The sequence below is a fragment of the Natator depressus genome, chromosome 13, assembly GCF_965152275.1.
Source record: "Natator depressus isolate rNatDep1 chromosome 13, rNatDep2.hap1, whole genome shotgun sequence".
NCBI lineage: Eukaryota > Metazoa > Chordata > Testudines > Cheloniidae > Natator > Natator depressus.
Window position 1 is genome coordinate 41,159,991 of NC_134246.1, and position 14,278 is coordinate 41,174,268.

A 14,278-nucleotide genomic window follows, 5' to 3' on the forward strand; every position below is an offset into this window, starting at 1 on the left:
GTTTGGCATTTTCTCCACCTTCTGAATAATTTTTGTGGCTCTTTTTGGCACCTTCTCGAATTTTTCAACATCCTTTTGAAATGTGGACGTCAGAACTGGCCACCGCATTCCAGCAGTGGGGTCAGCAGTGCCGTACACAGGGGTAAAATTGCCTCTCCTTCTGCTCACTACTCCCCTGTTTGTACATCAAGGGCAACATCCAGGTGAGGCAATGGAGAAACAGCTGCTCAGTTTGCAAGCCCCCTGGTTAATAAATGTGGCTAGAGCCCAGCTGCAGAGTTTTTGCATCGCCTGGGAACCGCCCTGTGTCACTGTGTCTCCACTGCGCAGAGACAGGCGGCTGCGTCTTGCAGCTGCGCCTGGGTGACGTTCAGGTAGCTGTGCTTCTCTGTGCTACGGAGCTCAGCTCTGAGATTCAGCCCCCACGTGGCTTGCTCATCCTTGTACAAAATCCCCAGGAGGGCAGGGCTTTCCCCCGGGGCCTGGCGGTACCACTGCACGTTTCTTGCCAAGCTGGAGTAACTGCAGGGCAGGCTGAAGTCCTGTCCTTCAGAGCTGCTCAGGGACAGCGGACTCTGCTCCACATTAACCTGGCAACTTACACCTAGTGGGAAAGGGAATTTAGATTTATAAACAGAATGATCAACGAATCAGGTCCCTCCATCATCCCTAAATCCCAGAAGAACAGAAGAACGCATCGTTTTCACATTGTTCTGGCATGCATCACCTCCCCTGGGTTAAGATTTACAAAAGTGACTCGTGATTCTTGGGTGCCCAACGTGAGACACCGTAAAGAGTCTGATTATCAGAGGCAGTGTCCCTAACTGGCCAGAAAAGAGCTACAGGAATGATTTGAGGTGATTTTAAGACTGTGATCCCAAGAATTACTTATGCATGGGATTTCAGTGTGTTCTGTAGTCTAGGCTAATTAATCAGTAAGGTCTCTGGGCAAGGGAATCTCCTGTCCTGTGTTTGGACAGTGCCTTGCTCAGTGGGGTCCTGGTTCATGACTCGGGCTCCTGGGCACTAGGGTAATACAAATACTAGTGACCTTTGATTTCAGCTCGGGAACATCAGTTATTTAAGCCATTCTTGTAATAATTCTTAAAAGGTAACTTCATCCCAGTCTCTCTGCATCTATCTGGGAAGGAGATTTATGAGTAGATGGCTCTTTAATCTACCGGACAAAGCATGACAAGAGCCAATGGAGGGAGCTGAAGCAAGAGAAATTCAGGCTAGAGATAAGGTGCCACCTCTGTAATGGGATTAGCCATTGGAGCAACTTTCTTAAGGAAGTGGGTGGATTCTCCATCTTGGAGTCTTTAAATCAAGACTGGATGTCTTTCTCCAGCTCCACACAGAGCATGGGCTCAATGCAGCAATCACTGGGGAAGTTGTCTGGGGTGCAGGGAGTCAGACTAAATGATCACAATGTTCGCTTCTGCCTTAAAATCTATGAAACCGAGGCACCCAGAATCACTCGTCACTTCTGAGAATCTTGGCTCCCGTTATTATCAAGGGGTTTAAACAGCCGCAGGACTTACAGTAAAGACGAATGACCAGGATCACTAGTAAGGCCCCAGGGCAACTCTGCCTTGTGCTGCTCCTCATTTCTGTTCACCATGAGCTAGAAGGGTTCCTGGCTCCTCGTGTATTTATCACCTGCAAACTTCCTCTCCTGGAGATTTTTTTAATCTACTTGCATTTCTCCTGCTGGAGAGGCAAGACACCTCCGCTCTCGCCCTATCAACAGCAAGGCCCGTCCCTCCCAGACAAAACACAAACTCACTGCAGAGACCTATGCAATTACCTTCGTCTCCAATGCACGTCTTTCAAGGCGCAACACTGCCCCCAGCAGTTAAAGTTTTTGTACAGGAGGGTGGCCACTTTGTTTCACTGTCTCCACAGCACAGAAATAGCCGGCTGAGTCAGCGAGCTGAGAACCGTCGATGTGACATGGCTCCGTCTCTCCCTTTCCAAGAGCTCGATTATGAAATCTGGCCCCTGGGTAACGTTCCCATCCTCATACAGGCTCAGCAGCAAGGCAGGACTTTCCCCAGGCAACTGTCTGTACCACTGTACGCAGGATGCTGCGCCCGAGTAGCTGCAGGTCAGAGTCATAGAATCATAGAATATCGGGGATGTAAGGGACCTCAGGAGGTCACCTAGTCCAACCCCCTGCTCAAAGCAGGACCGATCCCCAATTAAATCATCCCAGCCAGGGCTTTGTCAAGCCTCACCTTAAAAACCTCTAGGGATAGAGATTCCACCACCTCCCTAGATAACGCATTCCAGTGTTTCACCACCCTCCTAGTGAAAAAGTTTTTCCTAATATCCAACCTAAACCTCCCCCACTGCAACTTGAGACCATTACTCCTCGTTCTGTCATCTGCCACCACTGAGAACAGTCTAGATCCATCCTCTCTGGAACCCCCTTTCAAGGAGTTGAAAGCAGCTATCAAATCTCCCCTCATTCTTCTCTTCTGCAGACTAAACATCCCCAGTTCCCTCCGCCTCTCCTCATAAGTCATGTGTTCCAGTCCCCTAATCATTTTTGTTGCCCTCCGCTGGACTCTTTCCAATTTTTCCACATCCCTCTTGTAGTGTAGGACCCAAAACTGGACACAGTACTCCAGATGAGGCCTCACCAATGTCGAATAGAGGGGAATGATCACATCCCTCGATCTGCTGGCAATGCCCCTACATATACATCCCAAAATGCCGTTGACCTTCTTGGCAACAAGGGCACACTGTTGACTCATATCCAGCTTCTCGTCCACTGTAACCCCTAGGTCCTTTTCTGCAGAACTGCTGCCGAGCCATTCGGTCCCTAGTCTGTAGTGGTGCATGGGATTCTTCTTTCCTAAATGCAGAACTCTGCACTTGTCCTTGTTGAACCTCATCAGATTTCTTTTGGCCCAATCCTCTAATTTGTCTAGGTCCCTCTGTATCCTATCCCTACCCTCCAGCGTATCGACCACTCCTCCCAGTTTAGTGTCATCTGCAAACTTGCTGAGGGTGCAATCCACACCATCCTCCAGATCATTTATGAAGATATTGAACAAAACCGGCCCGAGGACCGACCCTTGGAGCACTCCACTTGATACTGGCTGCCAACTAGACATGGAGCCATTGATCACTACCCGTTGAGCCCAATGATCTAGCCAGCTTTCTATCCACCTTATCGTCCATTCATCCAGCCCATACTTCTTTAACTTGCTGGCAAGAATACGGTGGGAGACCGTGTCAAAAGCTTTGCTAAAGTCAAGGAACAACACGTCCACTGCTTTCCCTTCATCCACAGAGCCAGTTATCTCATCATAGAAGGCAATTAGATTAGTCAGGCATGACTTGCCCTGGTGAATCCATGCTGACTGTTCCTGATCACTTTCCTCTCCTCTAAGTGCTTCAGAATTGATTCCTTGAGGACCTGCTCCATGATTTTTGCAGGGACTGAGGTGAGGCTGACAGGCCTGTAGTTCCCAGGATGCTCCTTCTTCCCTTTTTTAAAGATGGGCACTTCATTAGCCTTTTTCCAGTCATCTGGGACCTCCCCCGATCGCCATGAGTTTTCAAAGATAATGGCCAGTGGCTCTGCAATCACATCCGCCAACTCCTTTAGCATTCTCGGATGCAACGCATCCAGCGCCATGGACTTGTGCTCGTCCAGCTTTTCTAAATAGTCCCGAACCACTTCTTTCTCCACATAGGGCTGATCACCTCCTCCCCATGCTGTGCTGCCCAGTGCAGTAGTCTGGGAGCTGACCTTGTTCGTGAAGACAGAGGCAAAAAAAGCATTGAGTACATTAGCTTTTTCCACTTCCTCTGTCACGAGGTTGCCTCCCTCATTCAGTAAGGGGCCCACACTTTCCTTGACTTTCTTCTTGTTGCTACATACCTGAAGAAACCCTTCTTGTTACTCTTAACATCTCTTGCTAGCTGCAACTCCAGGTGTGATTTGGCCTTCCTGATTTCACTCCTGCAAGCCCGAGCAATATTTTTATACTCATCCCTGGTCATTTGTCCAATCTTCCACTTCTTGTAAGCTTCTTTTTTGTATTTAAGAGCAGCAAGGATTTCACTGTTAAGCCAAGCTGGTCGCCTGCCATATTTACTATTCTTTCTACACATCGGGATGGTTTGTCCCTGTAACCTCAATAAGGATTCTTTACAATACAGCCAGCTCTCCTGGACTCCTTTCCCCTTCATGTTATTCTCCCAGGTGATCTTGCCCATCAGTTCCCTGAGGGAGTCAAAGTCTGCTTTTCTGAAGTCCAGGGTCTGTATTCTGCTGCTCTCCTTTCTTCCTTGTGTTAGGATCCTGAACTCGACCATTTCATGGTCACTGCCTTCCAGGTTCCCATCCATTTTTGCTTCCCCTACTAATTCTTCCCGGTTTGTGAGCAGCAGGTCAAGAAGAGCTCTGCCCCTAGTTGGTTCCTCCAGCACTTGCACCAGGAAATTGTCCCCTACATTTTCCAAAAACTTCCTGGATTGTCTGTGCACCGCTGTATTGCTCTCCCAGCAGATATCAGGGTGATTGAAGTCTCCCATGAGAACCAGGGCCTGAGATCTAGTAACTTCCGTGAGTTGCCAGAAGAAAGCTTCGTCCACCTCATCCCCCTGGTCTGGTCGTCTATAGCAGACTCCCACCACGACATCACCCTTGTTGCTCACACTTCTAAACTTAATCCAGAGACTCTCAGGTTTTTCTGCAGTTTCATACCGGAGCTCTGAGCAGTCATACTGCTCTCTTACATACAGTGCAACTCCCCCACCTTCTCTGCCCTGCCTGTCCTTCCTGAACAGCTTATATCCATCCTTGACAGTACTCCAGTCGTGAGTTATCCCACCAAGTCTCTGTTATTCCAATCACATCATAATTCCTTGACTGTGCCAGGACTTCCAGTTCTCCCTGCTTGTTTCCCAGGCTTCTTGCATTTGTGTTGGAGAATGGAGATTTCCCCTTCAGATCTGGTCAAAGATGGAGGACTCTGATCCACTTTAATTTGGCAGCTCACCCCTATAGACAAAGGCAAATGGAGAAGCAACAGATGAGCTTGTTCGGTTCTCATCAGCCCCTCATCTTCCCCAGTGATTGCTCCTTACCAGTGTTTCTTCTTCAGCCAAAATAAATCAGAATCTCTTAATATTGTGGGCCTTGGTGTAAATCTTTGTGGCTCCATCAAAGTCAGCAAACCTCCCCTGATAAGCACCAGCTGAGTGCCTGCTCCATTCTTGTGATGTTCAGTCCATCATCTCCTGAAGAATGGAGAGGCTTCTTGGGTCATCAGGGACTAGAACTGCTCTGGGGAACTGAGGCAGTGAGAGATCTGGGAGGGGGTTTTCAAAGGAGCCAGGCACTCAACTCATATTGCAGTTTCAATGGGATTTGGGCGCCTGACTCTGTTGGCCTCCTTCCAAAACCCAAGCCTAAATCACTTACCTAAGGTCACAAATTCTCTGGCAGCACCAGGAAATAAGCTCACATCTCCTGAGTCCCAGTCTAATGGCTAAAGCACCAGACCTTCCTCATTCCCACATTATTAGATTATTAGAGGTCAGATTAGATCCTTACCGGCATTAAACTCGATGAATTATTATTATAGCACTTGGAGACCCAGCCGAGATCAGAGCCCCTTGTGCCAGGCGCTGTAGAGACACAGAATACAAGACAATTCCTGTCCCCCAGAGCTCAACAGACAAAACCTCCACAAACATACAATGGAACTGAACTGAGCTGGGGGGTGGGGCATTGTGCCGGATGCTGCAGAGACCCCCAGGAACTGAGATCTGGGCCGTGTTTCGCCGGGCACTGCACAGACACAGTGTGGAAAAGCCCGCGCCATGGTGAGCTCACAGTCCAGACAGACAAACTCCCCTTAGAACTGAATGGACAGTATCACTGACAAGGATGCCAGCTGCCTTTCCATTGCTGCTCCGGGTTACCCCTCAGCGCACTGAGGCCAGGGGATGGAGCTTTTTCCCTGCCTCCAGGACAGCGATGCAAAATCTGTCTGCAGCCCTCTTTGCTGGAGGAATCACACACGTTATTCTCACACTGTGAGCCCAGACAATCAGGGGCAAGCCCCTAGTTTCACTAAAATAGAACCATGCCCTGGAATAACCCTTTGCCTCTGTTTCAAAGTAGCAGCCGTGTCAGTCTGTCTCCGCAAAAAGAACAGGAGGACTTGTGGCGCCTCAGAGACTAACAAATTTATTTGAGCATAAGCTGTAGCTCACAAAAGCTTATGCTCAAATAAATTCCTTAGTCTTTAAGATGCCACAAGTCCTCCTTCCCTTTGCCTCTGGTGTCTTAGGGGAAAAGCTGCCCTCTGCCGGGCAAAGAAACAAGAGACGGGTGCAACTTGATTAACCTCAATCTCCTTCCTCTTCGTTAGGAATGCTGCCCCCTCCTGGCCAGAGACACACACATTGAAGTGAATCCCCCTGTGGTTTCAGAGTAACAGCCGTGTTAGTCTGGATTCGCAAAAAGAAAAGGAGGACTTGTGACACCTTAGAGACTAACCAATTTATTTGAGCATGAGCTTTCGTGAGCTACAGCTCACTTCATCGGATGCAAACTGTGGCAAGTGTATATACTTTCCACTGAATGCATCCGATGCAGTGAGCTGTAGCTCAGGAAAGCTTATGCTCAAATAAATTGGTTAGTCTCTAAGGTGCCACAAGTCCTCCTTTTCCCCCTGTGGTTGTCACTGTTGGTATGTTTTGTGTCTGTGTTAAATAGTTCCCTTTCCCCTGGGTTTAACGCTCTGACTTGCCTCCCCCTGGACAAAGGGGGAATCCCCAGAGCTGGGCTTCATGGGAAGGGGCAGTGCCAGCTCCGCACAAACACTCTGCCGCTGTCTCAGCCTTGTGCTGTAGGGCGCAGCCTGTGGCAACCGGAGATCAGCCTCGGTTTCATCCTCAGTGTCTGATGCTCCCCCAAGGAAGGGGGCTATTTTGTGCCCCTGGTGATTGTTCTTTCTAACATATCTCCATTTCTGTTTCTTATGCCTGTCTTTCTCTCTCTCCCTGTGTATCTATAAATCCACCCATCACTTCTTGCTTTCTTTCTTTCTTCCTTTTCATTTGTTTTTATATTTTATCTTTTAGTTTTCTTCCTCCCTCCAAACCTTCAGGCTCCTTAGACCAGTGGTTCTCAGCCAGGGGTACACGTACCCCGGGGGGTACACAGAGATCTTCCAGGGGCTACAGCAACTCATCTAGCTACTTGCCTAGGTTTACAACATACTACCTAAAAAGCGCTGGCAAAGTTGGTACAGACTAAAATTTCATCAGTCAGTGACTTGTTTATACTGCTCTATGTACTATACACTGAAATGTAGGGACTATATTTATATTCCAGTTGATTTATTTTACAACTATATTGTAAAAATGAGAAAGTCAGTATTTGTTCAGTAAGTGTGGCTGACACATCTGTAGTTTTAGGTCTGATTTTGTAAACCAGTAATTTTTAAGTGAGGTGAAACTTGGGGGTACACAAGACAAACCAGACTCTTGGAAAGGGTACAGTAGTCTGGAAAGGTTGAGAGCCACCGCCTTAGACGTTTTTCCATACCGGGTATTCCCCAAGTGCATTCCCTCCTCAGCCTCTCTGTCTCAGCTCGCGACCTGTGCGATGGGGATCCTTGCCCAGCCCTGCCTCACCAGGGGGGTGGGGGGCTGACCGTGTTAAGGAAGGTGAGGCACGCTCCGAGATGCACTGTGTAAGAAGTAGGTGGTGGTGTTGTACCGCCAGCCAGCCTGACAGTTACCCTCCAGCTGGGGAGTTTTTGCACAGGCTGCCAGTGCTCCTGTGTCACTGTGTCTCCACGGCGCAGAAGTAGGTGGCTGCGTCTCCCAGCTGTGATTCTCTGATGTGCAGGGAGCTCAGCTGCTTCCCCTTGTCGAGCTCCGCGGTGAGGTTGGGCTCCTTGGTTTGTTTCCCATCGGACACCAGAATCAGCAGGGAGACAGGCTGGCCTCCGGGAAGCTGCCTGAACCACCGCAAACTCCAGAAATTGCTCGTCGTGTAGTGGCAAGAGATGCTGCCGTTCTGCCCTTCCCGAGTGACCGCAGACAGGTTCCGGTGCACCTCGGCCTGGCAGCTCCCCCCTGCGGGCAGAAGGCAAAAGACACACCCCATAGATGACAGGGCACCTCTGCCCAGTTCACACACTGGCCGGATGCAAAGCCCGGTGGAGTCTCTCTTCATTTCCATGGGCCTGCATCTGGCCCACGACTGCTCTTTTCCTTAGATTAGTGCTGTCAGTGAGATTCCCAAAGGCACGGTAAGAGACATCCCTTGCCCCAAAGAGCTTACAGATTAAATAGTCAAGCAAAGGGTGGGAGGGGAAACTGAGGCACAGAAAAGGGAAGGAACTCCAGCAGGCCAGAGCTGGGAACTGAACCCAGGAGTCCTGTATCCTCATCCACTCCAGTACAGAGAATGGTGCGTAGCTAGCAAAGCAAAGGGAGAGTCAGAGAATTAGTCCTTGTCTCTTAAATCCACCACCACCTTCAGCATCTTCTGTTGCGTTTCCTGTCCCTGAACTTACAGGGAATGTTCACCAGCAGTAGCAGCAGCTGTGGGAACGGCAGCCAGGATCTCTTCATTGTCCCGTAGCAAAGAAGCCGTATAGCCGGGTGTTCCCCGTTCAGTACAAAAGGTTCCACCCCCTCACAGGTAGATTTAATTCTCCCCCTGGGACAAATTTACCAGCTCCTCCTCCTCAGGGCCGGTGCAAGGATGTTTCGCACCCTAGGCAAAACTTCCACGGTGCGCCCGCACCCCCCCAGGAGCCCTGCGGCAGCTCCCCGCCCCCCCCCAGCCCGAGGACCTGTGTGTAGCAGCTCCCTGCCCCCCTCCCTCCCTCCCTCCCCTCAGCCCGGGGAGCCATGCGGCAGCTCCCCGCCCCCCCCCCCAGCCCAAGGAGCTGTGTGTAGCAGCTCCCCACCCCCCTTCCTCCCTCCCCTTAGCCCGGGGAGCCATGCGGCAGCTCCCCACCCCCCTTCCTCCCTCCCTCCCCTCAGCCCGGGGAGCCATGCGGCAGCTCCCTGCCCCCCCCCCAGCCCCATTGGCCTGAGGAGCCATGCGGCAGCTCCCCACCCCAGCTCACCTCTGCTCTGCCTCCTCCCCGGGGCGCGCTTTTGGCCGCCCCCAACCACTTGGCGCCCTAGGCGGCCGCCTAGTTTGCCTAGTGGTTGCACCGGCCCTGCTCCTCCTGAACGAGGAGCCTCTTTGGTACCCACAGGCTGCAGCTACGGGGTAGCCTAAGACAGCCAGGAAATGAGTCCCAGGGAGTCACTTCGCAAAACTGCTCTGAGCAAGTGTGTGCCCTGAGTGGGCGGAGCCTGGCTTCTAGACACAGACGGGTTGTGGGGAAGAGCCGGGGCTGCGGGTGAAGAGCTTGAGTGATGGGCGGAATTTGGGCTGTGCATGGAATTTGGAGAGGGCATGGGCCTTGGATGGGCTCGGGCTGTCGGCCTGACTTAAATTGTGCTGGACTCTGGCTCACAATCTGAAGGTTACCTGCCCCTCACCCTCCTCAGATTTGCCCCTTGATAACAGAAACACTATTTGCTCTAAATTCAGAGGGACATGGGTACAAGAACCATCCTGCTCACATCTCACTCATTGTGCCCATCGGACTTCTCCATTCCCTACAGCAGTTTCCCGCCAGCAGAGATTCCAAAGGGGACTAAGGGAGTTGGGTGCTCAGCTCTTTTATGCCTCTTTGCAATGTGCATCCCTGCTGGGCCTGAATGACCCACAGGGCTACAGACAGACGCGGCCACATTGCTTATTCTATTGGTGCCACAAACTGCTGAAGAGGATGAGCCTTCTCCCTCCCCTGAAACGTAACCCTCGTGAAAGTATGGTCATGACGTGGGCGACAGGGGATGGGTCACTGGATGATTCCCTGTTCTGTTCACTCCCTCTGGGGCACCTGGCAATGGCCACTGTCAGGAGACAGGATACTGGGCAGAATGGACCTTTGGTCTGACCCAGTCTGGGCATTCTAATGTTCTTAAGTAGATTTCACATGTCTAGAGGAATAATCCGCCGGTATAAGTGTTGCAGGCTACTTATACACAAGGAAGTGATGTTTCCTGCTGCGTCGGGCAAGACAGCGATTTCTTCAAAACCATCTTATATTAGAATATGGAGAAAGGAAAAATGTCTCTTCTCGTTCTCTGCAGTCTTCATGCTTCATTATCGAGCTCCCTCGCTTTCCTGATCCACTAGGGCTAGATTTCCTGTTGCACATCTGTCTATGCAGCCATTTAGCCACCCTGCCCGCTGCTTTGTCCATCCCTCCCTCTTGCTGCAATATCACCCGTCTCTGTGGCATGTGAGTGGGGATAGTAAAATCATGTCCCACATAGACCCTGAGGGGTCTACAAATCTTTGCACACACACACACACCCTCCTCCCTGGCAGGCTGCAGTGGATTTCGTAGTAGTGCGAGTACACAGCTGAGGGCCCAGGCTGGGGAAGCTGAGAGAACAATTGTGGTGTCCAAGGCCATAGTGAAGGAATCTCCCTGTTCCGAGCCACCCAGGATCCTTAATATCATGAACTGCACGGAGCTGCCTAGGAACTGCTGGTAGCAATGGATGCTCTGCTCTCTCCCTGGTAACTGGAGCTGTACGTATTCTCCCTCACCGAATGACAGCGTATGGGCCGCGGGCCCCTGTGGGGAAAACAGGGCGAGGGAGGCCAAAGGAGGTGATGCCCAGGGAGGCGGGGGCGGGTGTTTGGCTGGAAGTCCCCTTGCAGTGGCGGGCTAGAGATGAGCCGCCAGGAGACAGACAGAGTTTTACAAACTGCGTGAGGTTCTGTTGTGCAGAGAAGAGGAAAGGCTGACCACAAAGAGACGGGATTGGCATAAATGCAGTTCTCTGCTTATAAAATACCAAGTGATGCCAAACTCTTAAATCCTGCATGAGTGTGAGGCGGGAAGTGTGTGTGTGAGAGAGAGAGAGTAACAAAGACTGAGTACAAAAGGGTGTAATACCTGGCAGCAGAGGGAAGTTCATGGGTGCTGTGGGGTCTGCCAGATCCTGCAATGAAAGGCACGACTGGGTCCTTTTGCCCAGAGATCTGAGTCGGACACAGGACATTCTCTGGGTGTGGGCTGCATTCTGGGGGCCAGTCTGTTTATCTAGGAGTGTGCCGTGTTGTTATATCTGTGTGGGGCCCACGCTATTGGAGGGATAAGGTGGGTGAGGTCATATCTTTTATTGGACCAACTTCTGTTGGTGGAAGAGACCGGCTTCCCAGCGGAGGAAGAGCTCTGTGTAGCTGGAAAACTCGTCTTCCCAACAGAAGTTGGTCCAATAAAGGATGTTATCTAGGAGTGTGCATGGATCTGTCTCTGAGATGAAATGTGTGCGTGTGTCATGGTGTATATGTGGAGAGATCTATATTTCTGAGTGTGTATGAAGGGGTAGGTATGTCAGAGAATGCCTCTGTGTGTGTGATTTCAGTGTGAGGGTTTCTGTCTGTGTGTTAGAATCTGCCTATGTGTGTGAGTCTAGGTGAGATATTTTGTGTGTGTGAATGAGAGAGAGAGAGGTGAATGTGTATGTCTGTGCAAATGTGTCTGTGTATGTGTATGTCAGGTTGTATGTGAGAATGCTTGTGTGTCAGTGTGTCATTGTGTATGTAAGAATGTCTGTGTGCATGTTACCAGTCTGAAAGTGTTTGACCTGAATAAGAGGGAAACTCACATGGGAATTACTGAGTTACCGGATTGTCTCCCCAGGGAATGCTTCCCCATTGACTAGAATTGCAGGGCTAGGAAGCTATTTTTGATATAAAACCACCCGATCCAGGCAATTGCGGAAGACAAAAAGGTTTATAATTTTCCAGAAAGAAAAGGAGGACTTGTGGCACCTTAGAGACTAACAAATTTATTTGAGCATAAGCTTTCGTGAGCTACAGCTCACTTCATGGGATGCATTCAGTGGGGAGATTTATATACAGAATCACAGAATATCAGAGTTGGAAGGGACCTCAGGAGGTCATCTAGTCCAACCCCCTGCTCAAAGCAGGACCAATCCCCAATTTTTGCCCCAGATCCCTAAATGGCCCCCTCAAGGATTGAACTCATTATTTTCTTTGTTGGGCCTGTCCTGTAGTAGGTGACTTCTGGGTACTCTTCTGGCTCTGTCAATCTGTTTCTCCACTTCAGCAGGTGGGTACTGTAGTTGTAAGAATGCTTGATAGAAATAACAGAACGCCACTAGCCATCACCTTCAGCCCCCAACTAAAACCCCTCCAACGCATTATTAAGGATCTACAACCTAGCCTGAAGGATGACCCAACACTCTCACAAATCTTGGGTGAAAGGCCAGTCCTTGCCTACAGACAGCCCCCCAGCCTGAAGCAAGTACTCACCAGCAACCACACACCACACAACAGAACCACTAACCCAGGAACCTATCCTTGCAACAAAGCCCGTTGCCAGCTGTGCCCACATATCTATTCAGGGGACACCATCATAGGGCCTAATCACATCAGCCACACTATCAGAGGCTCGTTCACCTGCACATCTACCAATGTGATATATGCCATCCTGTGCCAGCAATGCCCCTCTGCCATGTACATTGGTCAAACTGGACAGTCTCTACGTAAAAGAATAAATGGACACAAATCAGACGTCAAGAATTATAACATTCAAAAACCAGTCGGAGAACACTTCAATCTCTCTGGTCACTCGATTACAGACCTAAAAGTGGCAATACTTCAACAACAAAAATTCAGAAACAGACTCCAATGAGAGACTGCTGAATTGGAATTAATTTGCAAACTGGATACAATTAACTTAGGCTTGAATAAAGACTGGGAGTGGATGGGTCATTACACAAAGTAAAACTATTTCCCCATGTTTATTCCCCCCCACCCCCACTGTTCCTCAGACATTCTTGTCAACTGCTGGAAATGGTCCACCTTGATTATCACTACAAAAGGCTCCCCCCCCCACCCAGCTCTCCTGCTGGTAATAGCTCACCTTACCTGATCACTCTTGTTACAGTGTGTATGGTAACACCCATTGTTTCATGTTCTCTATGTATATAAATCTCCCCACTATATTTTCCACTGAATGCATCCGATGAAGTGAGCTGTAGCTCACAAAAGCTTATGCTCAAATAAATTGGTTAGTCTCTAAGGTGCCACAAGTCCTCCTTTTCTTTTTGCGAATACAGACTAACACGGCTGCTACTCCGAAACCTATAATTTTCCAGGTGTTTTTTCAAGGTTCCTCCTTAAATTACTGACCCCTCTTCTCTTCCCTTTATTCTATTCACATTTCTTTTATTCTAGTCCATTCCAGTGAATTCTTTTCTATTCAGTCTATTCTTATTACCTCTAGCCTACTCTGTTCTACTTTCCTTTCTTCTCTTCTGTGCTCATATCCTTGCATTCCATTCTAATGTCTTCTTGTCTGCTCTCTTCGGTCCTTGTGGCCTGCCGCACCCAGGGTTTCGTGACGGGCTGCCTGTGCTCACCTAGCACGGTGCTCCATGGCGCACAGATACACAGCAGAGTCTTCCAGGCGGCTGCTGTTCAGGTACAAGAAGCTGCTTTTGGTTTTGGTGTCCAGGCTCATGGTGAAATTCTCTCTAGTGTCTCTGCGGCTAGAGGACAGGAGCGCCATGAACTGCGGCTGGCCCCCCTGGGGCTGGCGATACCAGTGCACGCTGTACTCGGTGCCCGTGTAGGAGCAGTTGAGCTGGATGGGTTCTCCTTCATGGGCAGGGGCCTGGGACCGGTCCTGGCTCACCGTGTATTGGGCCAACGTACCTGGGGGAGAAGGTTGGTTTTAGTCCAGGTTTTCTTGCTCAGCAATGACAGAAAAATACATGCACCTCTGTTGACAAAGGCAAAAACAAGCAAACAAAAATCCACCCTTCCCTTTGTACTGTCTACCCATCCATCCACTTTCCCTGTGTGCTGTCTGCCTGTCCATCCATTCACCCTTCCCTCTTTGCTGTCTTTCCATTTGTCTATCTCTCACTCTGCACCATCTGTCCATCCTTCCCTCTGTGCTGTCTGTCTGTCCATCCATTCACTCTTCCCTCTGCTCTGCCCATCCTTCCCTCTGCACTGTCCGTCTGTCTACCTATGGGCGTCCATCCCCATGGTATCGGAGTGCCTTTCTTTCAGAAAAGCCTGGAAATCCCAACCCGTGGCGCCGTGCTCAGAGCAGAGCCTTGAATACCTGGAGCCAGCACCAGCAGCAAAGCGGCCAGGCTCATTGTCAGG

At 50.1% G+C, this 14,278-nt stretch overlaps 2 gene segments (V, D, J or C); both read right to left on the bottom strand.

Annotated features, from left to right (window-relative positions):
* Nucleotides 1–7,822: 7,822 nt before the first annotated feature.
* Nucleotides 7,823–8,619, bottom strand: LOC141997192 (T cell receptor alpha variable 21-like). The segment is given in 2 exon segments: nucleotides 7,823–8,118; nucleotides 8,562–8,619. Coding segments are annotated over 2 exon segments (354 nt in total).
* Nucleotides 8,620–13,517: 4,898 nt separating this feature from the next.
* LOC141997193 (T cell receptor alpha variable 30-like) lies at nucleotides 13,518–14,271 on the bottom strand. The segment is given in 2 exon segments: nucleotides 13,518–13,816; nucleotides 14,235–14,271. Coding segments are annotated over 2 exon segments (336 nt in total).
* Nucleotides 14,272–14,278: the final 7 nt, after the last annotated feature.